This window comes from Mustela putorius, unplaced genomic scaffold, assembly GCF_011764305.1.
Source record: "Mustela putorius furo isolate JIRA1106 unplaced genomic scaffold, ASM1176430v1.1 tig00000145_pilon_pilon_pilon, whole genome shotgun sequence".
Classification (NCBI taxonomy): Eukaryota; Metazoa; Chordata; class Mammalia; order Carnivora; family Mustelidae; genus Mustela; species Mustela putorius.
Genome location: NW_025421294.1, coordinates 15,132,085 through 15,157,086, shown reverse-complemented (window position 1 = coordinate 15,157,086; position 25,002 = coordinate 15,132,085). Strand labels below are relative to the sequence as shown.

At 43.0% G+C, this 25,002-nt stretch overlaps 1 protein-coding gene and 1 long non-coding RNA gene across 3 annotated transcripts in view; one reads left to right on the top strand and one right to left on the bottom strand.

The window, feature by feature from the left end:
- The first annotated feature begins 5,531 nt into the window (after positions 1–5,531).
- The window catches only part of STK32A (serine/threonine kinase 32A), a 137,278-nt gene continuing 117,807 nt past the window's right edge, over positions 5,532–25,002 (top strand). Inside the window, exons 1-2 of one of the 2 annotated variants that reach the window (XM_004744678.3) lie at positions 5,532–5,761; positions 9,687–9,839. In XM_004744678.3, coding sequence (XP_004744735.1) covers positions 9,734–9,839 — 106 coding nt within the window. In that variant the 5' untranslated portion in view covers positions 5,532–5,761; positions 9,687–9,733. The remainder of the gene's footprint in view (positions 5,762–9,686; positions 9,840–25,002) is intronic. The other variant, XM_013052335.2, reaches the window with a different exon arrangement.
- LOC106005069 lies at positions 7,257–10,633 on the bottom strand. The gene is made up of 4 exons (XR_001178222.2): positions 10,524–10,633; positions 9,122–9,145; positions 8,064–8,214; positions 7,257–7,437 (listed from the first exon to the last, which is right to left on the bottom strand). It is a non-coding gene; the product is annotated as an uncharacterized LOC106005069 (long non-coding RNA).

The following is a 25,002-nucleotide window of genomic DNA, read 5'->3' as shown; positions in this document are numbered from 1 at the left end:
GCATCACACATATGCACACACCATACAGAGAGGAAGCCTGTAGTTTAATGGAAAGGATACTGATGTGGTAGTAAACCAGAGCTGGAAGTTTGGGAATTTTACCTAAATCATTTTCTATTTTCTGTCCTGAAAACAGAAGACAAAACCACATAATTTATGGGTTTGTCATATAGATAATATAAAGTGGCATTACATCTGTCACATCCAGGATATAGCACTTGCTATTTTCTCTGTGTGTAGTGCCTTTGTCTTCTACAACCTTCAATACTAAAGCTCTATCATTTTCTCGAGTACAACTAGTTCTCTCTTGCCTTTGCACATGCTGTTCCTTCAAGCTGGAACAGTCTCTCCCCTTTCCTGTGCACAATTAACTTGTACTCTACCTTCAGGATCGAACTTAAGTATAGATCTTCTGTGACATCTTTCTTGACAGCCCTAGACTAGACTGTACACTTCATTTAAATGCTCATGGAGCATCCTAACTTCTTATCTCCAGCCTCACTACCCTGTATTCAAACTGCCAGCTAACCTGAATCTTTAATAGGATGAGCGCCTTAAGAAAAGTATGTATCTTGCTCACTATTGTAACTATGTCTGGCAGCCGTGATCTTTCAAGAGTCAGTGCCGATGAGGAAGCATTTCACTTTTTTTCTTAACAAAAGAGAGAGATTCAGTGTAATAATAACAATAACAATAATGTGACTCCTACGTACCCCCTACACCCACCATTGCACTAAGTGCTTTCATGCATTATCTCATTTAATCATTGAAGGATTCCTTGGGAGCAAGTACTACCAGCAACCGTATGGTACTGACCAAGAAACAAAACCCCTCAAAGTCCACATTACTTGCCCAAGGACATGAAGTTGTAGGTGGTAGAATCAGGAAACAAACTCAGGTCGGCCTGACACTGACAGTATCTTTTCTCAATGACAATGTTCCACTGTGCATGTTTCCTGGAGAGTGATTATATTAGTCACATCTCAATTAATGTGGAATAAATAAGCATATAGGTGTGTATACATGGTAGGAGCCATAAATGTTCATCTCTTCTGTGATTTCATCTGTACCCATTTCTCCTTGCTTTCTTTTTCAGTTAATTATTATCTAGTGAGCAGGTAAGAGAGGGTAATTTGATACTAAGTCTATCCTTTATTTTGAACACCAGAAATTCAATGTTCCCATTACATCTCAGTTAAACTATGTCGCACTCACAGGCTGAGCGATGAAGGTAGAGTGATGTGTGCTGTGTGAGACTTAGAACACCTGTGTGTGACTTAGAACACCTGTGCCTCAAAAGTGTGTGTGGGGGGGGGTATTCATCTTTGTGTCCCCTGCTGTGGCACTATCCCCACTGTAGACAAAGGATAAACCCTGAGGGAATGGGTTATGAAAGAAATTGTGAACTTGACTGGAAGAATTTGTAAAGGCAGTTTAGAAACTGTAAATATCAGTCATCTCATGGCACTGAAAAACAAAATAGAAGGTCTTTCTAAAGATAATATCTAAAAGAAAGCTTCAGGCCATTCTGGCAAGCAGTAAAGTCAACTGTGTGGGTAGAAGTAGATAAACCAGGTAAAAACTGGACATTGACTTGAATTCGACAAAGATTTGGTAACTTATGAAATACGAGACATCAGATCAGATTTTTACTTTATATCTAAGAAGAATTTTTGTGTCACAAGACAGAACTCATCTTTTTAGTAATCGAATCATTTGCGTATCAGATCAAGAGAAAATAAAGGTTTGTCTTACGTGAAAAGGACAAAACAGTCCTCAGCTCTAATGAAGTCCATTTCCATACAAAACACAGCCGATGGCTTCCCATTGCCATCATGTTTACGTTTCAAGCCAGTTTCCGTGCCATAACTCATTCTTCCAATCTTTTTCCCCACCCTCTCTGACTCCCATTACCTCCTCGTGCTCCCATCCCACTAAACTTGATGTTTCTCCTCAAGTATTACATTTTTGTGTGCCTCTAGTCTCCAGATCTGAACTGCCTTGCTCTCTAACTAGTGACCCTCCATCCTTCAAGACACAGCTCAAACATCATTGCACCTTCTGGTGCCTTCCGGCAGAGCTAACTGAGTCAGCCAGAGCTCTCCAAAGGCTCCCATTTGGGCATCCCTCAGTCTCAGGCTATAGTCATGCCTCTACCCAAACCACAAAAGCCTCATGTCCAGCCATTCTTTCCCACCGTGTCTGTACCCTTTAAGCAGCACAGGAAAGGCCCATTTATGTCACAGGAATGTCTGTTGCTTTGAGGTGTAATATGTCTCCTTCCTATTTCCTCCTGCACTAAGCAATGCAAAGAATGATAGAAACATTTAGTTATTTTATTAAACACTTTCTATGTGCCGAACACTGGTTCAACACTGTATATAATATACATAAAACAGTGGATAAAATTCCTGCCTTTGTGGAGACTGTCTTCAATGGGCAAAGCATAGCAAAGAAGTTACAAAAGGAAATTAGATCTAGTTCATGGTGAATATTGAGATGGAAGAAACCAGAGTGTGTGGGGGGGTGGGGAGAAGTCGTGGGGAAACAATGTGAGGGGAGGAGTTGAGGGAAGTTCTGTCCAAGCTAAAGAACCGTGAGCTGACAGCTGAACAGTGAGGAGTCCAGAACCATGTTCGTGCATAAAGAAGGCTCATTCAGATGTCCTGGCGTGTGGACAGGCTCAGCAGGATCTTCAAAGAGCACCAAGCCAGGGTGGCTAGACTGGAGTGAGCAAAGAAACATTTTAGATGAAGCTGGACAAACTGGCAGGGAAGAGACTGTAGAAGGCCTTGTCTGCTGGAATAAAGAGCATCACTTTATTCTAAATGCAGTGGAATCCCGGGGACAACTTCAAGCCAAGAATGGACATGGCTGGAATGATGTAGTATTAATATGTATGTGCTAAGCCATGATGTATAGACATATATATATTTAAAGTTCTGGTTATCTACTTGGACAACACTTGCTCACAGGTTTACTTTTCTCCTCTCCACTGGGGGGCTCCAGAGTATCTGGTCTGGTTTGTCTCCCAAGTAACTTGGTACGGCAGCCTCCTCAGTGTCTCCAACAGCTACGTTTGAACGCTAGCAAGAGAGAATAAACAACTGAATAAATAGAGAATTAACACACAATCAGCTCTTGGAAACAGGTCTGCTTTTGACAGACTACACGTGAGACAGTAATGAGAATCACTATTTTTCCGAAAAACCTATGGCACGCCAAGCCTTTACATGATGAGACTCATTAGAACTGATTAGTTTTATTTTAAGCAAGAGTGACTGTACCAACAGAACTAAGATTTACAGAAGAGATCGGAGAAGTACTGGGGCAGAACCTGCTAGCCTGCTGATTAAAATGACAATGTTAACATTTACCAGTCTCTAAAGGTTTACTCTGTGCTGTCTAGCACCATGTTAATTGCATTAATGTATACATTATCTCATTGAGTCCTCCATCAGTCATAGCCAATATGAATGCCCATCATCTGCTTTACTGAAATTCGAAAAGGCTCAGGGCCCTTAAGTGACCTGTCTAATACCTCCAAAATATTAAGTGGTGGAGTTGGCTTTTGGGTAAAAGACTGTCTGACTCCAAAGCCCTTTATACTAACCAGGATACTAAAATGAAGAGGCTTCTGGAGACTTCAGTTCCAGTCTCAGCCAGCTTTCTTGCAATTTCCATTTTCCTGATGATAAAATGGTTATCATTATCTCCCAGGAAGAGGTAATAATACTAGTCCAAAAAGTCTGTAGGGAATGTCCATGCCATGAACATACCTCGAGTATTTTGTAAACTACAAGATACTACTCATAAACAAAGTATTTTTGGCTGGGTGCCTGATTTTTGCCTTAAGAAGAAGAGCCTCTCCAAAAAATGAATTCCTTAAGATGTAATGCTTTTTTTTTTTTTTTCCCCAACTTGGTTGCCCTTTTTCAGAACTTGACTCCAATTCCACATTCAATGTTCACTTAAAGCATCTGTTCCTCTCTCAGACAGGTTCTTCCTAAGGTGTTGACAACATAAGGGAAGTTTCTACCCAGCTCTGCCAGCAACTCACTGTGCAGCTTTGGGCAAATCCCTTCCTCAAGACCCCACATGCACATGAGAGAGCAGGTTTGTTGGAAGTTCAAGGTTATTCCACATTTCGAATGACTATAGCAGAATGCAGCCCATGGCTGAGGTAAAAGCAAGAGGACAATAGGGGCTAGCTCATACTAGGGTACCAGACCTCTGAAACGTTTGTTTCATGAGTAAGTCATGGGGCTCTTGACCATAAGATGACCGCTGACTTGTTCAAAAATTTCAGCAGATATTTTAAGATGCAGCGGACACCCTTCTAGGAGCTGCTACTAAAAACGTTGAACAAAGCCAATCTGCTTCCTGTGCGCCACACAACGCTTCAACTAGATAGACCAAAACAGGAGTCTGGAAAAGCCATTTCAGCCACAGATGCGTTTTGTTTGACCAACACAGTTTTGAACATTTTCTAAACTTGCCAATGTTTTTAAATAATGGGAGATTTCACACAGAAGTTCTCGTTGCTAGCTTCTCTTCTAAAATCCGAATGTTTGGCAACACAGAGCTGGCATTTCCACATGGCAGGGAAACGCTGGAGCTGAAGAGAAGCTGTCCCCAGCCCACCCCAGCCTAGACCTACACCCTTCATCTCCGCCCTGCTCCGCGAACGCCCACGATCCCCACCCTCGCCGCGACAGAAAGCAACCAAGTGCCAGCTCTCTGGTGTCTTACGCATGTGCGACAATTGGGTTGTTGGGAAGACAATAAAAAGTTATTTCGACCTTGCTGATTTACTACAAAGGGAAGTACAGAGAGCAGCAAGGGGAACAGCACAAAGAAAGTTCCAGTGGGATGGCCTTCGTGTCTGTGTCCCCGTCCCCTGACCCCGCCTCCACACGCAGAGGTCGAGGCTGACAAAGGTGCCTGGAAAACAAACGGGGGAGGGGGCTGCGAGCGGGAGACCTAGGTCTGGAAAGAGTTGTACGTAACACTCGGTGAGAATTTTCTTGTCCGTGCCTCAGTTTCCCCAGCAGTCAAACGAGGAAGTGTGCTAGCCCAGAAACAAAAGATGCTTCCTGCCGGGCCCTGTGAAATTCTCCATCCTCTCTCGGGTTTCCCGCAATACCCGACTTAGTCTTACAGGAAATCGCGCCCTTCTCCATCCCAGTCTACGGGACCTTAGCGCCCCCCCGCCCCCAGGTCACCCGTCCTCGGCTACGCTGCCAGGGCGTCTCGGAGGGGAAGAGGGTCGTTTCAGGCCATCTGGGGCTCGGTCTGGGAAGTTGGGGCGCGCTCCGCTCTTGGCGGCTCGGGATCGTGCCAAGGAGCCTCGGGATCCCCGCCACCCGCTCGGAGCCGCGCCCGCGTCGCTGTCCCCCGTCTCGCCCTCCGCCGGCGACGCACCGACCCCAGGGGACTGTCGCTCTCCCAGGCAACTGCCCGGCGGTTTCTGGGGAGGGCGGCGACAGGGGACGCCCGCGGGCTGGCCGCTCCCCGCTGCCGGCCCCTCCCGGAGGAGCTGCGCGCTCGGGTGGCGCTCGGAGCCCCGGCAGCCGCAGGTGCCGCCCGCCCTGGGCCAGTCCCGCGCAGCCGGGCGCCCACCGCCGCCCGCGCCGGGGTAGGTAGGCGTCTTTTCCTTGCTCTCTCCTCCGCTCCGGGAACCCCTCTGCTAGGCCCCGTGCCCCGGGGCGGAAGACCAGTCCAAGCTTCTTGAAGGAGAGGAGAGAGAACCAAGATCGAGGTGAGTGGTGGTCTAGATTTTTATTTCTTTTAAATAAACCTGCATGGTCAGGGCACTGCTGGGAAGCTAATAAATTAAAGGAGAAGAGAAATAAGACAAAGGCAGGCAGTCAAGACAACCCCCCACAACCAGATAGGGCTGGGATGGAGCGCAGCTTCCTAGTTACTATGTACCCCCTCCTTGTCCACCAGCCTCTCACTGACTCAGGTCCAGACCCACACAGACGTCAATAAATATTTGCTGGGTGGAGGTAAGCGCCAGGTGTTTCTGACTGTTCTCTACCAGCAGAAACTTCTAAACCAGCAGAAACTACCTTTGATGGTTGCCTTCATCTCCACAAGGGTGCTTTCCCCAAGCCGGAAGGATATGAACATTTTTACACAGAAAAATAAAATGCAGTGTATTCACACTGTGGACTGCTATGCAGCCCTTAAAAAGCAGAAATCAGAGCTTGTGAAACCAGCCTGCCTAGATCACAAAGCTATAAGGGGAAATGATCACAGCAAGATGCAAAGTGTACCTACTAGTCCATGTCATTTTTAGGTGACTTATCTTAAAACACACAGCATATTGTAAAATCATAGAAAGGGGACTGTAAACCATATACTAGATTTGCTGTTGTGTCTGTCTTTGGGAAGTGTGCAAGGGAAACTAATTTGGCAGGGGGGCCAGGTAGAAATAATGTTTACCTGTAATTTTACTATATAAAAATGAGGAAGCGAGGTGGATGAAATATAGCCAGTATAGTAGAGTGGTGTGTTTTTTCATGACATTTTCTTTCTTAACTGTGTTTCTGGTGTGTTTCTGAGTTTAAGAAATTCTGTATTTCAAATGCAAACTAAGTTCGGTGCACGAGCTACAGCAGTGATGGAACAGTTCCATCAAAGTGGCAACTTTCTCACGTCGCAACATAGGTGATTCAGTTCCTAAAAGACCACACCTCTTACTTAAGGGGTCTTAGCAGCTTAGAAAAGCTCACCAGTTGACAGCCCCCAAAATTCAGGCCGAAGCTCGTATGTTAGCATGAGAGAATGAGTCTGCGGTGAATAATCTGATAACTGGCCAGGTCAGGGGAAAATCTAAAAATTTTCTGTGTCCTTATAAGACACATTTCTTTCTCTCTTAGATTTTCTATGTTCAGGTTGTTGGTTTGCAGGGGTGGTCACTGTCCTCTAGACATCTTCGGGTGATGCTCGTGTCACCCTACAGACTCTGTGCCAGGAGGTCAGGGTGGTGTGGGTTTGGCAGAGTAGAGTACTCTAGCTCTGCTTGGTCTAAGCAGCAAAACAGGAAAGACATGTCTCCATTTTCCTGCCAGAGGTCGTTTCTTTCTTTCTGGATACGGGGGGAAATTACCTAACTTGGTTATCCCTATGGGGAGAAAGTGGGAAAGACAGTTCTAAACTGGCTTGGATGCATCAGGTCCAATGGAGAAACCATCACATCCACCTCCCCTTTCCCCAAACAGACACAAAAGTGGTTTCCTGTTGACATATTTACTTCCCGCTAAAAAATCACTGGATGTTTGCTGAACAAAATTGTCTGCATGTCAGGATGGAACTCCGAAACGTGGCAAATTGTGATCATATTTCTCTCTCTTTCTCTGTCTCGACAACTTGCAAGGTCAATGCTTGGTACATCTTGTGCTACAGGAACACAGGCTACTTGACAAAAGCCTGACGAGTGAAGAAAAATATAAGAATGACAGGATTGGGGCGTGTGTGAAAATATGTCTGTAAGGTTTTACGAACAAAATGAAAGAAAATGTGATCCGAATCTACGGTGTTAAAAATCTCAACTCGTTAAGATTAATGTTCTCTTTAGGACCAGTCCTCTCTAATGTGATCTGTGGTTCTGTCCTCCCACTATTCCCTGCTTATTCTGGGCTCTAAATGCAATAATAAAATACAGAGAGCACCCATTCCCTTCTCCCTGGCCCACAGTGAAACACTAAGGGCATCATCCCACTTGCTTCCTCAGCCCCTTTTATACTAAAATTAAAAGCCCTTTCTTTCTTTCTTCCTTTCTTTCTTTTTTTAATTTTTTTAAGGAAGCATACAGAGTTGAGGTCTTTCTGTCCTCCTGATGTCAATAATTCCCCGGGGTTACTCCGGCCACCTGTTACCACCTGCCCCTCCTCCATACCATTTAATTGGTTGCTTCCTAATTGCTGACTCTTCCTTTGCTCTCCATTTAATGATTCTTTTTAAAGTCCCTGTGGCACTTAGCCAACTGTTGGCTTTTAGTATGAAAAGTAGCATTTCCTTAATGAGTCTGCCTTCCAAATGCAGGCTTTACTTACATTTTCCTAATGGGAAAATGAGCTTTTCTTCTAGACTTGCCTAGGAGCTTCTCAAGTGCTTTTTCGGTACCTCCCATCCTTCTCCCAGGTTTGCTCGGGACCCTTTCTTCAATTCTAGCTCTAATCTCTATTTCCGTCATGTGGAAAAAGCCTGAGAGGAAATTAATGAATAGATGTTTTTAAAAAATTATATATAAGGAAATACAGCGACTATTAAAAATAGTATTCTAGGGGCACCTGGGTGGCTCAGTGGGTTAAAGCCTCTGCCTTCAGCTCAGGTCATGATCCCAGGGTCCTGGGATTAAGCCCCACATCGGGCTCTCTGCTCATCAGGGAGCCCGCTTCCTCCTCTCTCTCTGCCTGCCTCTCTGCCTACTTGTGATCTCTGTCAAATAAATAAAATATTTTAAAAAAATAGTATTCTATTCTTTGCAAATTATGTACCGGGCATTGTGCTAATTGCCTTATGGACATTATCTCATTAATTATATCCCGGGAGTTGTATTTGTCCCGTGAGATTTTTCTCAGGCCATATAGCTGAAATGAATTTTTAAACATTGTTTTGTATAAATTCTGAATCTTTAGCCCTTTTTGGGGGGGGGGGGTTCAGATCTGTGTTTCCACGTGGCAACAAACTTTTAGATCTGAGAGCAGTGACTTCTTTGAGATGGAGCCTGGTTTCTGCAGGTGACCAGAGATCCCTCCAGGCACTGACATCTTCCACCTGGCCCAGTGCTTGCACCTGCATTTGTGCCTGACTTGAATAAGGCATGGGAGCTTGTGATTCCTGAGGAAGGCACTGTGGTTTCTGCCATCTTAGAGACGAGGGGTCAAGTTATTGGCCCAAAGCCATTGTTAAGTGTCGGTTTCAGAACCAGAACTCTGGATGCTGCCTCTCCTGACCAATTTCAGGGGAAGTTTTCCAAATGAACAAAACCATAAACGTACATTTCTTCTTATACACATCCCTTTTTGAAGCTTCAGGGTGGCCAACAATCATGGAACACTTATGCTGTGAAAATACTTTCAGGTATTGTCCCAAATCACATTTGATTTACCTTTGAGGAGAGGACCATCATCATCTTCAAGTTCAGGGGAAGGGGGAAAAAAGAAACATGTTTAGTGAAATTTAGCAGTTTGCTGGTGAGGTAAAGCCCAAACTCAGACCTTGTTCTTTTTATGTTGTAGTACCTTCCACAGTAGGAGGAAAGAGGAGGGAAATGTATTTTTATGACTAAAAAAATAATAAAGTTGTTGTTCAAACATCAAAAAAAAATGTTAACAGATAATATATTCTTAACAATATAGAGAGTCACAATGAAATATTTTTATTACATACTTTTTAAACACTGTTGGACCAGATTTTAAACTTGTTTTCTTACTTAGAGAAATATTTTGCTCCCTTCCTTCTCTGTAAGTCTAAGACCACTACCCATGAGGCCATGTAGGGGGTTCTCCCGGATGCCTGATGTTCTCTGTACTTGTGAAATTATCATTTTCAACACAAAAAATTCTGTTCTAGGTGATCTGTTCATAGATCAGGTGAATATTGCAACCACAGTTCTGTGCTGGATTCCTAGAGCCCACCATATTGTAAAGATACCATTTCTTTTTCTCTTCCAGATATCAGGCTAAGGCTTCCAGATCTCTGTTGAGTGAATTGAAGATGAATGCTTCTGCCAGCAGAGTTTAACTGGAGGATCTGGGTGTGGGCTGACTTGACCATGGGAGCCAACACTTCAAGCAAACCACCAGTGTTTGATGAAAATGAAGATGGTAAGAATATGTGATTACTGTATATAAAGTATAGAATTTTGCAGAATTCAAATATAAATACCTTGTTTCAACGTAAATCATAGTCTAAGACTAAAAGGAAGGAAGGAACTACAAGAGTAAGCCAGAAAGAAAGAAGAAAGAAAGAAAGAAAGAAAGAAAGAAAGAAAGACTACAAGAGTAAACCTGAGGATCTTAGAAGCTAATAGCTAGCTTTTACCTTTCACTTTCCATGAGCCCTTGGGCAGTTTTCTTAATTACAACTACACCAATACCCTTTGTCCAAAGGGAGCTGTGGATGGGCACCTGGTGGATAAAAGACCTTGAAATGAAAGGATTTGTTGTTCTCTTGCCGTTTCCCTGACAGCTGAAGTTATCCCTACTGCTAGTTGTTATAGAAGATTTCTTGTATTACCAAATTACATCTGAATGGGAATCAATATTCATTCTATTATAGAATGGAGTCATGCAAGTAGGAGCCGTCTGAGCTGCTAACTGGCATGCTTCAGGGTCCTAGACAAATTTCGCAAGGCTAGGTCATAGGAAAATGAATCCGTATTATTGGAGGAAAGGGAAATTTCAAGGTCAGGCTCAGCCAGAAAAGAAATAAAAGCAAGGGTTTTCCTGATTCGTTTGCCATCCCACAGTGAGGCATGTCAGAAAAAGACATCTGCCTCCCCCTCTCACCCTTCGTTCCCAGCAAGGAAGCCAGATCAGCCTTGTCAGTAAAAGCATGGGGCAGCTACTGATAGGCTGGCTGGAAAAAAGGCAGTTCCGGTCCCAGCTAGTAAGCTGTTCAGGCCTCTCAGAGGGAGGGAGTTCTGCTGATTAGATCACAGAGGAAAAGAACAATGAACTGAAATTCCGGAATTCTGAGCACTGGTCCTACTCCAAGCTACCAATGGGGATCAAGAAGTTTATTTATCCTATCTTCAATTTCCTCAGTTAAGTGAAAAGATAGGGCAAACTTGAAGGTTTATGTTTTTTAAGATTTTATTTATTTATTTGAGAGAGACCACACATATGCATGAGGAGAGGAAGAGAAAGGAAGGGAATCCCAAGTGGACTCTGCACTGAACGAGGAACCTGCCACAGGGCTTAGTCCCATGGCCCTGAGATCAGGACCTGAGCCAAAACCAAGACTCAGTTGCTTAACCAACTGTATTACCCAGCACTCTTTTGAAGGTTGTTTTCAACTCAAAAAGTTTAGTTTGAAGATCCTAAAACCACTGTTCAAAAATTATGAAGCAGCATCTAAATCAGCCACAGACATCTACTGTGTTAGAAAGTAAATCTATTGAAACAGAAATTGCAAATGACCACAGCTCAAGCAAGATGGATACGTTCTTCTTTCTCACGTAACAAAATAGGCAGGGAGAAATGTGTGGCTCCAGAGGGCTGCTGCTTTTCCTTCTCTCCCTCTCCCTAGTGTCACTCTCATGCTCCTGCCCCAGGACGCTCCCCACCGCGTCTGCATTCCAGCCACAGGGAAGGGGTCAAGGAGGGAGTCTGAGCCCATGCCTCCCAAGCCTCTGATCTGGCTGTTGCTTAGCACTCTGGGGGACAAGCCCAGACCCAGTTACAACTCCCAGACTCCCAGACTCCCGGACTCCCGGGAAGACTGGGAAACTTAGTTTATTCTCTTAATGTGGCCATGAACCTTCTAAAAATAAGTTCCGTTTTGTTACAAAAGATGGGAAGAACTAGCTGTTTAACAACTAGAAGCTTGCTACCATCTTGGTCTTTGGTTCTTTGGATGGTCTCTTCTAAACACAAATGTCCGACTGCTCAGGATGCCCTGTCCCCAGTCATTCACTATCAAGTCAAAGGTGCATTGTTATTACCTATACAAAGTATTACAGGGGAACTCCGAATTACCCATTTAGAAAATGGTCTTGGTCAACCGTTTTTCCCACTCTTGTCGCCTGGCTTTGCTTTATCCAGTCATAAAGGCAAAGATCTAAAGACCAGTGATGTTACTTGAGTTTTCCGTCTCTAAAAGGAAAAGACGAATAGGCTTGATTTCACTTGTTTGGTTCACTGCACTCCCTGTGGATTCTGAGCCCGTGATGTGTATGAGGCCAGAGAAGAGAGCAGGGAAGAGAAGCCAGATTTATTTACTTATTTGAGAGAGAGAGAGAAAAAAAAAAAAAAACGTGCACAAGGAAGGAGGAAGGGCAGAGGGACAAAATCTCAGACTCCCTCCTGAGCATGGAGCCCAATGCAGGGGTTGATCTCATGACCCTGAGATCATGACCTGAGCCAAAACTAAGAATTTGATGCCCAACTAACTGAGCCACCCAGACATGTCCTTTGTAACCCCTTGTAGGTCACCACCTTTTAGCTGTTCATCCGCCAGCCTGGTGAGATCAGCATACCAGAGTGCCCATAAAGAGAAGAGCTGTACGTAACAGTACAGTCTGTGCCCCCCCCCCCCAGAGGTGATGCTGTGGGTCCATCCACACACACAGTTGCCAGGCAGAATAAAGGAGACAACTTGAGACAGTGTTGAAGTGCCATCAAGGGAATGACTCAGGGATCTTATGCAGAGGGACAGGATGATGGTGGAGAAACTCCTTGAGATAGAGTGTGGTCAGAGTTGGCCTTTCTGAGGAGGTGACATCTGAGGTGAAGTCTGAAAGATGAGAAGAAGCCACTAATGCAATGACATGAGAAGAACAGTTCAGGTACAGGAAACTCAAGTCCAAAGTCCAAATAATGACAAAATCAGAAATAAATAATAGCCAGTATCTTAACACACTCATGCCTATGAGTTTGCATATTATAAAAAGGGAGTGTATTTAATTGCTATATTCACTTTATTTACAAGATCACTGAATTTTTGGAGGGAACGTATGACATTCTGAGCATTCATATTTTTTGATCAGTAAATCTTATAAAACTGATTTGACTCCTTTCATAGCTCCAGATTAAGCACAAGGTACAATTTTATTTGACTGCTACAAAGCTTCTGACCAAGAAACAAAAACAACAACAAAGCACTGACTAATCAAAGAACATTAATGCCTACATCATTTTCTATCTCACTTTTATATAAATAACCAAACCGGGCCAGAATCTAGGGCACTTAAATGAGCCAATTAAAAAAAAAAAAGAGCCAATTTAATTATTTTAAAAATATTGCTGAAAAGAATCCCAATACATGATGAAAAAGTATTTAATATTTCCTTCAAAGTATTTGCTGTTCCCAGTACATAGATTTGAGGAGAAAATGTGAACCAATTTTCCCAAATAATATTTCAAGATTTCTCCTGGAAAAGTGTTTTGATTCACTTTGAAGGTAATTAAAGAATAAGATATTACTAGATATTATCTAGTAAAATAAGCTGTTCTTGCTGGAATTCATCCCGACACTTTGTACTTCGTGTTTTTCCATCTGATAGTGAACTTGAAAGCATCATTCTATTAGCTATTTATGCTGATCTTTGATGAAAACAAAGTGGAAGATTTATAGTGCCATTGAGTAGAATAAAGTCTTCTCTGATTACTGTTACCTTTTACAAAGTGGATCTCAAATTATACTAGTTTTGTTTTGTTTTGCTTTGCTTTGTGGCCTACGTTTGATATTTTAGTACAAATCTCAGTCGTAACCTTTTTTGTTTTGATAAAATATGCATAATAAAGTGTATCGTTTTAACCATTTTTAAGTGTACATACAGTTCAGTGGCAATAAGTATATTCAGATCTGGGCAACTGTCAGCATCATCTATCTCTAGAATTTTTTCATTTTCCCAAACTGAAATCTGGTACCCATTACACAACAACTCCCCTTCCCCACACCCCCGGCCCCCTGCCACCCCAGTCCTTGGCAACCATCTTTCTACTTTATGACTCTATGAATTTGACTATTTCAGGTACCTGACATAAATGGGATCACGTAATATTTGTCCTTTTCTGTCCCTGTTCGGCTTATTTTACTTAGTGTAATGTTTCCAAGGTTTATCTGTATTATAGCATTTATAACAATTCCATTCCCTTTTTAAGGCTGAATATATTCTACTACATGTATGTATCACATTTTGTTTATCCTTTATCAGTGGACATTTGGTTGTTTCTACCTTTGATTATACTATAAATAATACTGCTATAAAACAAGTGTACAAATATCTGTTCGAGTCCCTGTTTTCAATTCTTTTAGGTGTATTCTTAGGCGTGGAATTGCTGGATCATATGGTAATTCTTTAATTTATTTAAGGAAACACTGCACTGTCTTCCACCTAATTAGGTTTTGTGTTTTGTAGTCTAAGACCACTTAGCATGGTGGGTGAAAGCCTGGGCTCTGCTATTAGAAACACATATATGCGGATTTGAATCTCAGCAGCACCATCATCAAACACAAGAGTCAATTTGACTAGGGATAAAGTGTTCTGAGGGGACCTGAAATACCATGGGGAAAAAAGACCCAAACCTAAGCAATTACTAATGAATTAACATGGGGCAGGTGGGATGGGGGACCACCTTTCTATTCTGCAAGTTACTGAACCTCTGTAAAGCCTCAGTTTCTTCCTATATAAAATACAAATGATTATCAGGCATCCTTCCTTGGGTCATTGTGAGGTTCAATAAAACAATGTAAGTAAAACACTTAGTGGGGTATCCCAAATAAGGAAAGCTCCCAATTAAAGTTAGTTATACCATTATTTACGAGCAGAGTCTCTTAGCCTGAGCTCTTTGCTGTACTTCAGCTTCGAAAGAAACGAAATTGATTAGATACAGCTCTTGTAGATGCCATAGTTAATATGACCCACTCACAATTCTATCAATGAAATTGAAATGACAGAATGGCAGATTTCATAGATTCTCTGAAAACCTATATAGAGCGCCCTTTAAAAAGAAGCCAGGCTAATGACCTCACAAAAACATAATCTCCTCTGGTTTCTCTTTCCTCGTTCCCCTGGGTGATTGTATTTTCATTTGAGGCAAAATAAAAAACTCAGTAGGCTGAAAAATCAATAAACTTCACTTTTTCTAATTTAAGCTCAAAGCAGACTAGTTAAATAATCCCATTTGATCAACAGACACAGTGACAAATGCCCTCCCCTCTACCCAACTACCATATGGATGCTCTAAAGAAATAATTAACGATAAAGACATTGTAAGTTGTCTGAAAGTAAAGATTATGCTTGTGATTTTTTTTAATGCTTGTAACTTTTTCTTTAAATCTGCTTTATTTCCTCTGTCTGAACAGTGTTTTTGTTTTGTTTTGCTTGGGATTTTTTGTTTTGTTTTGTTTTAGCTTATTAAAAAAATCAGCATTTGAAAAGGCCAGTCATTGAGGTTTTCAAGGTGATTTAGGGAAAGAAACTCTTGAATAGCAGGAGAAGGTAGCTTGTTTACAATTCAGGGTCTACCAACAGGAGAGGATCTTGCAATTTATTGTTAATAGTGTGTGTTTCTAAGCACATACAAAGAATATAGGGGTGACAGAATTGGTGTAGTTAAGCCAAGAGATAATTTTCTGGGGTGTTGTAGCTAAGAAAAGTTGGCTTTAGGTTAAAAGCTGCTACAAAGAGCTCATCAGCACCCTGAGTTTGCAGAGAGAGCCAAATGATTGCATTATTCTTTGGACTTGCTGGAAACTCAGTGTTCTACTTTGATTTGGCAACACTTGTCTCCTAGGATGTATGACTGGTGCCAGTTTTCCTACAACTTCTTTGGTGGCAGAGGCAATGGGTCCTTCAAAATGTTGGGCCAAAAAATTTGACCACAGATTTGCAGCCCAAAAGAAATGGGAACTTCCTGAATTGATTCCAGCAAAGGATTTTGAAAATCTCCCTTGTTAAAGTCTATGCATTGCGTTTTTGTACCCAGTTGGAAAGGCAAACAAATTTCAGTCTTTCCCCTCTAAAACATGGAGTCCTGTGCTCTTATATTATTTATTTACTATTTTATATTTAAAAAGATTGGGAGAGTATAAGGGGAAGTTCTCTTGTGAGAACTGGCTTCTTAAAAAATTAAGGCATCTTGGATGGCCTGACATTTAGTTAAAGCATTCATCATAAATAACCTCAGCTCCACGGGGTTTATAAGAATGGGTACTTATGAGCGCTTTATCTCCCCCATTCTATGGAGTTAGAAGAATCAGGGAGAAACTAGACAGCCAAGAAAACAGACCTCCCTATGATGAAGTCCCAGAACCTAAGTCAGGTTCGGTGGGGTGAGGAGGTTCGGAGCCGACGACTAAAGAAAGAATTCTTAAGACGTCGTTGGTGCAAAAGGTGATTTATTAGAGCCAGATCTGTCATGGAGAATGGGACATGTACTCTAATTGTGCCTGCTTCTCCGTTGGCAACTTCCCTAAGAGGATGCATCCCATATTTAAATGGAGCTCCCGGTAAATAGGGAGTCCCGCTCCTGGTATGTCCAGCGGGGCTGGGGGCAGAGGGTTCTTGGGGTTTATAAGGAGGAGGGATAGCATCAGAGTCAGTGTTCTCTCCTTTGGGACTGTCTGGCAGTTCCCTCAACATCCCGGGCTTGTTGAGAGGAATCGGCCTGTTTAGACAGTCATCATCCAATATATCCTGGGGGGGGGGGGGCGCTAACCTGCCCTAGGGTTAGACACATTCTGCAAGAGGCCCGCAAGTTTGGGTCCTGATATAGGGCCATAAAGGCTTGGACATAAGGAATTTCAGTCCATTTGCCCTTTTCCCTGCAGAAGAGGTCCAACTGATTGATTGACCCAAAATTTAGGGTCCCATTTATGGGCCACTTTTCTCCGTTTCCTAAGGAGTACTGAGGCCATTCCGTATTACAGAACAAGATCATCTTCTCCTTTCGTAAAACTTGCAGTTTGAATTGATTCCAGTGGGCTAAGAGGCATCCCAAGGGAGAGTCCTTGGGTACAGAAGAGGAGGATCCCATGTTCCTAGAAAGTAAGGAAGGTCCATTACCATAAATTCCCCCAACTCCTGTGTGGCGTCCCACACAGGGTATGTCAGAGGTTTCAGGTGTCAAAAGCGACCGGAGGCGTCCCTCAACAAAAATCGCTATTGATCACCGCTTTGCCTTCCCTGGGAAGGCATTCCTGCCGTTAAAGGCCCTGGAGGGGTGCCGGCGTCCCTCCACTTCCCCATCGCATCCTAGGCTGCTGATGGGTGCCTGGTGAATGGACTAAAACGCTTGTGCCATGCTATCGTATGTCCTGAAGACTGCATACTGTTTTGCCATATTAACCCACAAAAACGCTAGAGAAGTTTTGGCAAGGGAAATTACTCAATTTCATAGCTTTAGGCGGTTTGCAGAAGACACTGACGAGAAACAGTAAAGACTGAAATCCATCATGGTCTATGCGACATTCCAACACATGTGGTCCTTACAGCCAACTTCCCTAGGAAACGGTCCCCGGTTGCGTTTTAATTCAATCGGGTACTGGTTTCGGCCGGCTCCCAGTGGAGGTCTCGCGGCCAGAAGTGGCTAGACCGGGCATGTGGAGGGGATCACATTAGATCAATCAGGAGGAAACCTCACACGGGAGTCTTAAGATTGGCAGCCGTCCTGGTGACTTAGTTGGCTGTCCCGTGCCCAAGAGAGACAACTTTCTATAAGAACAGGAATAGAGTGAGGCCATCAAGTTTCTGGGTCTTATTGCCATTCCGGCCAGGGTACTAGCTTACAGCCAAAAGGCAGACGCTCTCCTCCCAGTAGAGTAGCCACGGGCTAGAGGATTACAGCCTGAGCAATTGACATGCAAGTGTTCCAATAAGACCATACTCCTTGAAAAGCCCTGGAATGAGAGTACAGGAAAAGGAGAGAAAGTACTCACCAATTCTGCACCGAAGCTCAGAGTCCAAATGTAAAGACTCACAACTCTCCTGGCTGGCTCGCCAAAAATGATGAAGTCCCAGAACCTAAGTCAGGTTCGGTGGGGTGAGGAGGTTCGGAGCCGACGACTCAAGAAAGAATTCTTAAGACGTCGTTGGTGCAAAAGGTGATTTATTAGAGCACGGGGACAGGGCCCGTGGGCAGGCAGAGATGCGGCTGCCCCGGGTTGTGAGGGGTGGTTGGTTATGTACCCTGCTGTTGGGGGAAGGTGAGGGGAAGGGAGGTTTCAGTGGAGTTTTCATATGCTAAAGGGGGCCTACAAGGTGCCAGGATGTTCCAGGCCTGCCGGAGGCCTTGCCCTTGCTGCTGGATCAATGTTGTCTTTAGACCAGCCATTAACATTAAGATCTTTGGGAGACCTTTTGGTGGGGTGTCACAATCCTGCTATCAATCGTCTTTGTTAGTGAGATTTAGAACATTTGTAAGCCAAGGGAGACTCCGGGTCTAGCAGGATTGTGAGCTCTGCAAGTTAACTATTTGCTTATTGTTCATGGCAGTCAGGGGTGCCTGATGAATGCTACACCTATGGAGGGGAGCGGATGAAGGGGGGGGTGCAAGGCGCCAGCTTTTGCTTTGTCCTCAGCCAGCCTCCTGTTCCCTCATCACCTAGACAGAGGTAGTGCTTCCGATTTGCATGTTTCCTGAATGTTTCCTGAGCAATGAGTTATGAAAACGTATTTAGAAGAATCCACTCGAGCTAATGCAGTAAAGCGACATCCTGCCTTCAGAGATTCACAATGCTTATTAGCATGTTAAAGACTCTGAAAAGTCCTAGAATATTGAAATCTCAGGATTCTGATATTTTTCAAAATGAAACCATTTCTGTAGAAAACTTTTAATGCATCGTGACACATCATATTCTGGGGATCTCAACTTGGGAAATGAAAGGTCTTGATTGTATCTCTTCTTTCTCTGTTGGAAACATGGTTTGTTCCCATTGATTTCTTCCCCCTCTGGTTTAATGACAGCAGAGTATGACAGGCGAAATATCTTCGGCTACAGAGTGATTATGTTCTGCAGGGTTTTCTCACCATGATTTCTTCATGGAGCGCAATTCATGTCTCCTCAGTTTAATGAGTTAAAAGCTAGGTAGCTCTGTTTAACTGTGAGATGCTGCGTGTTGCTGGTCCAAGGAGGAACTGGATTGGGAGACAGTTCATTTCTTCCTTATTGCCTTTTTTTTTTAAGATTTTATTTATTTATTTGACAGACAGAGATCACAAGTAGGCAGAAGGCAGGCAGAGAGAGAGAGGAGGAAGCAGGCTCCCCGCTGAGCAGAGAGCCAGGTGCAGGGCTCCATTCCAGGACCCTGGGATCATGACCTGAGCCTAAGGCAGAGGCTTTAACCCACTGAGCCACCCAGGCGCCCCTCTTTATTGCTTTTTTTTAAGAAAGAACATTTTAGTTCAGAGTGTCTTGTGAATATATTGTGGCGAATAGTTGCTCAGTATTAAATAACACTCAAGGCATACTAACTTTATTTTTATCCAAAGCTAGAGACATTTTTCAGTTTTCATCTTGAAACTACCTAGGTTGAACTCACTAGGTCTATGAGCTGGCTTCAGTGTTCAGAACACGCGTCGGTTCTCCAAGCCTACTGTCTTCAGTGAGAAAGGCAGTGAAGGAGGGTCCAACATCTGCTGAGAGGCCCGAGTTCAGTGACGAGTGCAAGTCATCAGGTGACCACTTGAGGGTCTATGCATGATACAAGAGATTCAACTATGCACTGCTGTGTGACCAGTGTCATTTGGAAACAGCCACAAAAAGCCAATATGGAATAATATTCTTGTTAAACTGGGACAGTGAGCCCTGTTTCTATGGTGAAAACACCAAAAAACAGACAGTGATAGATTTTGAGTTCAATAGACCAGCACTTGCCATGTTTTATTCCTCTTGAGATATTTCTTCTCTTTCTGGAGTCATTTTTACAGTAGAAGAACTCATGTTAACCTTGCATTATACTGGAGTAGCCAGTATTTTTTATTTCTGAGAATTACTTCACATGGGGTTGGCAATTTTTTTGTGTGATGGGCCAAATAGTAAAGACCTTATGCTTTGCACTTCAGTCTCTGTCATAGCTACTCAGCTCTGCCATCGTGGCATGAAAGTAGCCACAGATAATGAGAAAACAAAAGAAGGTGGCTCTCTTCCAGTAACATTTTATTTATGGGCCCTGTGATTTGAATTTTACATCATTTTCACTTGTCGCAAAATATTCTTTTTATTTTTTTTTTTGAACATTTAAAAATACAAAAGCCATTCTTAGCTTATAAGCCATTTAGAAATAAATGGTGGGTTAGATCTGGCCTGCGGGCCCTCCTTTGCTCACCCTTGACCCACTGCATCCTGCAGACATTTATTCACGTGTTCTGAGGCCCCCTCTCATATCCATCCATAGCCCTCTAGCCTTAAACTAAGAAGCCAGGCAAGGGGAATTGTGTTTCTTCTCCATAGATGCTTAAAGTCACGTCTTTTGGCTCATAATTATGAACCAATGGAGAACTTGGGCCAGATAACCAACTGTTTCAATGGATCAAAGGTATTATGTTTCTAATACATATTATTTGAGGGGCACCTGGGTGGCTCAGTGGGTTAAGTAAGCCTCTGCCTTTGGCTCAGGTCATGATCTCAGGGTCCTGAGATCAGGCCCTGCATCGGGCTCTCTGCTCAGCGGGGAGCCTGCTTCCCTCCCACCTCTCTGCCTGCCTCTCTCTGTCTGCCTCTCTGCATACTTGTGATCTCTGTCTGTCAAATAAATAAATAAAATCATATATATATATATATATATGTGTGTGTATATATATATATATATATATATATGTCAAATAAAAGGGTCCCAGCCTGTAATTCACCTGAGATATCACAGTGGAACTGATTTCCTACCAGGGGCATTTCTTCAACTGAGGGGCATCAAACAACCAGAGCTGTTGATCACCCTATTCTTCCCTATTGTTCTACTTTCTGCTTTGTTCTAAGGAAATAGCCAGTGTATTTTTCACTTCTGAGCATAGTCAGGAATTAGGGTTTAGTCAGCAGGAAAGGAAGCCATTGGTGCCCATTGCTTGGTCTTGGCACCAGTAGTGGTAAATCCCAGACGCCCTGGGGCACAGAGTTTCATAAGAAGGAAGTGCTGACTATACAAACAGATGCCATCATTTGGCCTTGGAAGCTGCTTCTCTGGAGAAGGTCCAAATATATCCTTAGAGGACCTGCCAAGCTCCACATGTATTGGTGACAACCATTTGCTGCCAACCATTTGTTATGATTAAGGGTTAGTGAGCCAGCTAAGTAATTTGTCATCAGGGGATCAAAAGTGATATGTTCTAGAGCTGACCTTCAACTTTAGCTAGTATCAAGGTATCCCTTATAGGCTAAACCAGTGGCTCCCAGAAGCCCTCTGTGAACCAACACCAACCTATAGTAAGGCTTTTCTTTGTCTGTGATGAGAGGAGAAAAATGGGGGCAATGCAATTAGCTTCTCTGAAAGCCAATACCACTAAACATCTCAGTTCTAAGATTGTGTCCTTTCGCGCGCGCGCGTGTGTGTGTGTGTGTGTGTGTGTGTGGTGTGTTTAGTGGTTAAGTAGAAATAGAAATTTTTCTATTGAGTGGAAATAGAAATTCTTCTCCCCTGTGAGAACTCAGTGAAGTGACTTTCCTCTCTAATCCCCAGTTTCCTTGTCTGTAAATGGGAGCTAAAATTTGATCTGCCTCATACAATTTTTTGTGGGAATAGAAATTGATTATCCCAGGGCTGCCTGGAGCATCTGACTTCTGGTCTCAGTTTGGGTCATGATCTCAGGGTCATGAGACTGGACTCCATGTTGGGCTCCACATTCATTGGGGAGTCTGCTTGAGATTTTCTCTCTCTCTCTCTCTGTCTCTCTTTCTCTCTCAAATAAATAAATAAATTTTTTAAAAAAAATTTTAAGTGACTCTCCATAAAAAGCATATAGCATAGTGCCTGGCACATAATAACTGCTCAATAAACATTAGTAATACCATTATCACATTATCATAATCACCTGAATTTTTAATGCTTTTATGTGGCAAGTAAAAAATAAAACCTACCCAGTGTGTGTTTTCCTTTTCTCCTCCACCCTTTTTTTTAGGGTGATGGGATTTTCTGATCTGTAAAATTCAACTGTATAATTGTAACTTTCAGTAAGTTCTTATAGATCACTTACTTAAGTGGCTGAGATGAAAAAAAAAAAATGACCTATTTCCATCAAGATGATATTTAAGTGAAAAATGGTTCCCCAGGCTAGCAGTCTAGGAAGGGAGATGGGAAGCTGAGAATTGAGTCAACATTTATTTTCAGTATAAGATAATTGAGAATCACTGATGGTCTGGATGTGGATTAAGATGGAAAGGACAAAATCGAGAATGAAATCTATCTAGGTGTTGACTTGAGTAGGCAGGAAGATGGCTGTGACACTTGGCTGACATAAATGTGGGGCATTGAGGGGTTGGGGACATGTCCAGGCATAATCACAAGTCCTTGTTAGGGTTTTTAAAGTGACCAAGAGGCTCTAAATCGTGGTGTTGGTTAGGATCCTGGGACTGAGCAGTCAGAGGTGACTGGGAAAGTCAAGGGTAGCAATCTGAAGGTGTGGTTCTCAATTCTATGGGGACTGAGGAGTCTGGGCTAGGAGAATATGTGGAAACAAAAGAAGAGAGGAAGCCCATTATTGAGAAGTCAGGCAGAGGAAAGTCATCAAGCTAAGAAAAGTGAGAAGCAGCAGACAGTAAAGAACAAGAAATGATTTATCCTGAAATTTAAGAGAGAAGAGTATTTTGGGAATGAGGGAGTAGTCATTTCTGTTGAATGTTCCTGTGGGATAGAGGCCAGTGAGAAATAACTATGGGATCAGGCAAGCAGGAGGAGACTAGGGACATGGATGAAAGCAGTTCAGTGGGGATGTGGGGGTATGAGCCAGACTCTGGGGATTTGGTGGGTGTAGTGAGGCAAGGACATAGACACAGCAAGTGTCAACTCTTTCAATAAGTGTGGTCTAAAGGGGAGCGGAGAAATGAGCCAATAGCTGAAACTGAATATGATGTGAAGGCAGAAATCATTTTTTAAGAGGAGATACTCGACTGAGCCTACAAGTCTAAGCTTTCTACCAAAATAAAGGGAAAAAAACTAGGAAATCATGGGAACAGGAACCAGAGCTGGCTCCACCCAAGTGGGACGAGGGCAGGTACACAGCACCTTGCCTCCAGAAGGCTCCCACACCTGGGCTGGAATGCCCTGCATTGCTGTCTCTGAACTCTGACCAATGTGACATCTGAATTTGTATTTGTGAGGTCTGATGAGACGATGGATCCTGCCATGAGGGCTTGAGGGCTAGGGTCCCATGCTGCCCCCTCCCTAGGAAGAGTTCTAGGTCTGTTGATCCTGGTGCCACTCTCCCCCCTGCCACCCTCCATCTATGACAGAAGTCTGGCTACTGATGCAAGGATAGGTGGGGTGAGCACCCCTGTGACGTAGCCAGATGGGGCATGGTGGTGACTATCATTGCCCCAGGCTGGCAGTTTCTCTGGGAGGTGGCCAGTTAGAAACTCTCTCTTGAAGTCTCACCCATCCCCATCTTCTTCTCCATATACTAAATATGTCATGACGTTCGATTTAGAAGCAAGTGATGTGAAATGCACCCACTCCCCAGTAACATTCTTGTTGGGAGTAATGGGAGAGACCAACAACCATTATGTACTTTATCATCGACTCAGTGTGCAGTTTACGCATGGCAGGACCAAGGCGTAGGAAGATGAAAGTACTGACCTAAAATCAGAGAGCCACACAACTAGATCCTGAATTTTTTCAAGAAAGCTCTGGGCCCAATGTGGGGCTTGAACTCATGACCCTGAGATCAAGAGTCACATGCTCTACTGAGACAGCCAGGCACCCCTAGATCCTGAATCATGATGTTAAAAGAATCTCATTTCTTTCAGTTATAGGTATTTACCTAGGATGGCCAACCAGAATGAATTTATAAAATCAAATGAACAAATGGAAGGAGATTCTTTTCAGTGAAAAACAGCAAATGTCCAGGGATGCCTGGGTGGCTAAGTAGCTCAGGTCATGATCCCAGGGTCCTGGGACTGAGCCCCAAGTCTGGCTCCATGAGGAGCCTGCTTCTACCTCTCTCTATCCCTCTTCCTCTGCCCCACCTCCCCTTCATGTTTGCTCCCTCTCGCTTTCTCAAATAAATAAATAAAATCTTACCAAAAACCCCAGTAAATGTCCATTACGTGTCTACTGAATCCTGCTCTCAGAGAGGTGCACCACTGCCCCTCACAGTGACCTCTACCTTCACCTCCACTGGAACTCACATACGTATCCCTTAGACCACATGGTTACTGAAGGGATAGGGCTTCCGTGTATTAAATCTTTCCTTGTCTGGCATGATTATGCCATTAATATCTATTCTTGAGCTTTGCTCGTCTTCCTTTGTTCATCAAAGACAACAATTACAGTGACGTTCATGTCTTTCTCAATTCATTTTACCATCACCGTCACACATTTTTCGACCTATTTATATCAGCCTAATTTGTTTGACACCTGGTGGGATAATTTGGATTTACTTTTACAAAATACTGAAGTCATTACCACTTTGATAACTTTCTCATTTTCTGTCCAGGGTATGTGTAAATTACCAGGGAAAATATTCTAAACTCAGGCTTTGTTAAGCGTTAACAAGAATTTGTTTAATTCTTACATTCCTAATTGATAACTAGAATTGGCTTACTTTCCTCAGTGGGTTTCCATCCAAGACTATGATTCCAGTATTCCCTGTGGTTCACATTTTGTGGAGGTCTTCAACATAAAGAGAAATGAATGTTATTGCAGCTGTTCTTAGGAAGTGTGTGTTTAAATGTGCATTTAAAACCATGTTTTATAACTATAAAATTAGTACACTTGAATTATAGAAAGCTTGGAAAATATAATCAGGAAGAAAAAATTACCCATAGTGCCTCAACCCATTGGTAACCACTGATAACATTTCAGGGAGTTTCCTTTTGCAGTCTCCATCCTGCATCCTTTCTGGCATCCCTCAGCCCTCTATAGTTTTCTTCATATTTCTTGTTTTCATTGACTTATTTTTGTTATTGTTGTTTTTTCCTATCACTAAGGGAAAAAAAACTCAGTGAGACAGGAATTGTGTCTGTTTTGTTCAGTTCTATCTCATTAATATCTCCTTGTTGAATAAATGAGTACTTTAATAGTCTCTTCTTTTTTACCTGTGTGTGTGTGTGTGTGTGTGTGTGTGTGTGTGTGTGTGTAGAAAAGCCTTCTGATATATTTGGAATGATGTACTAC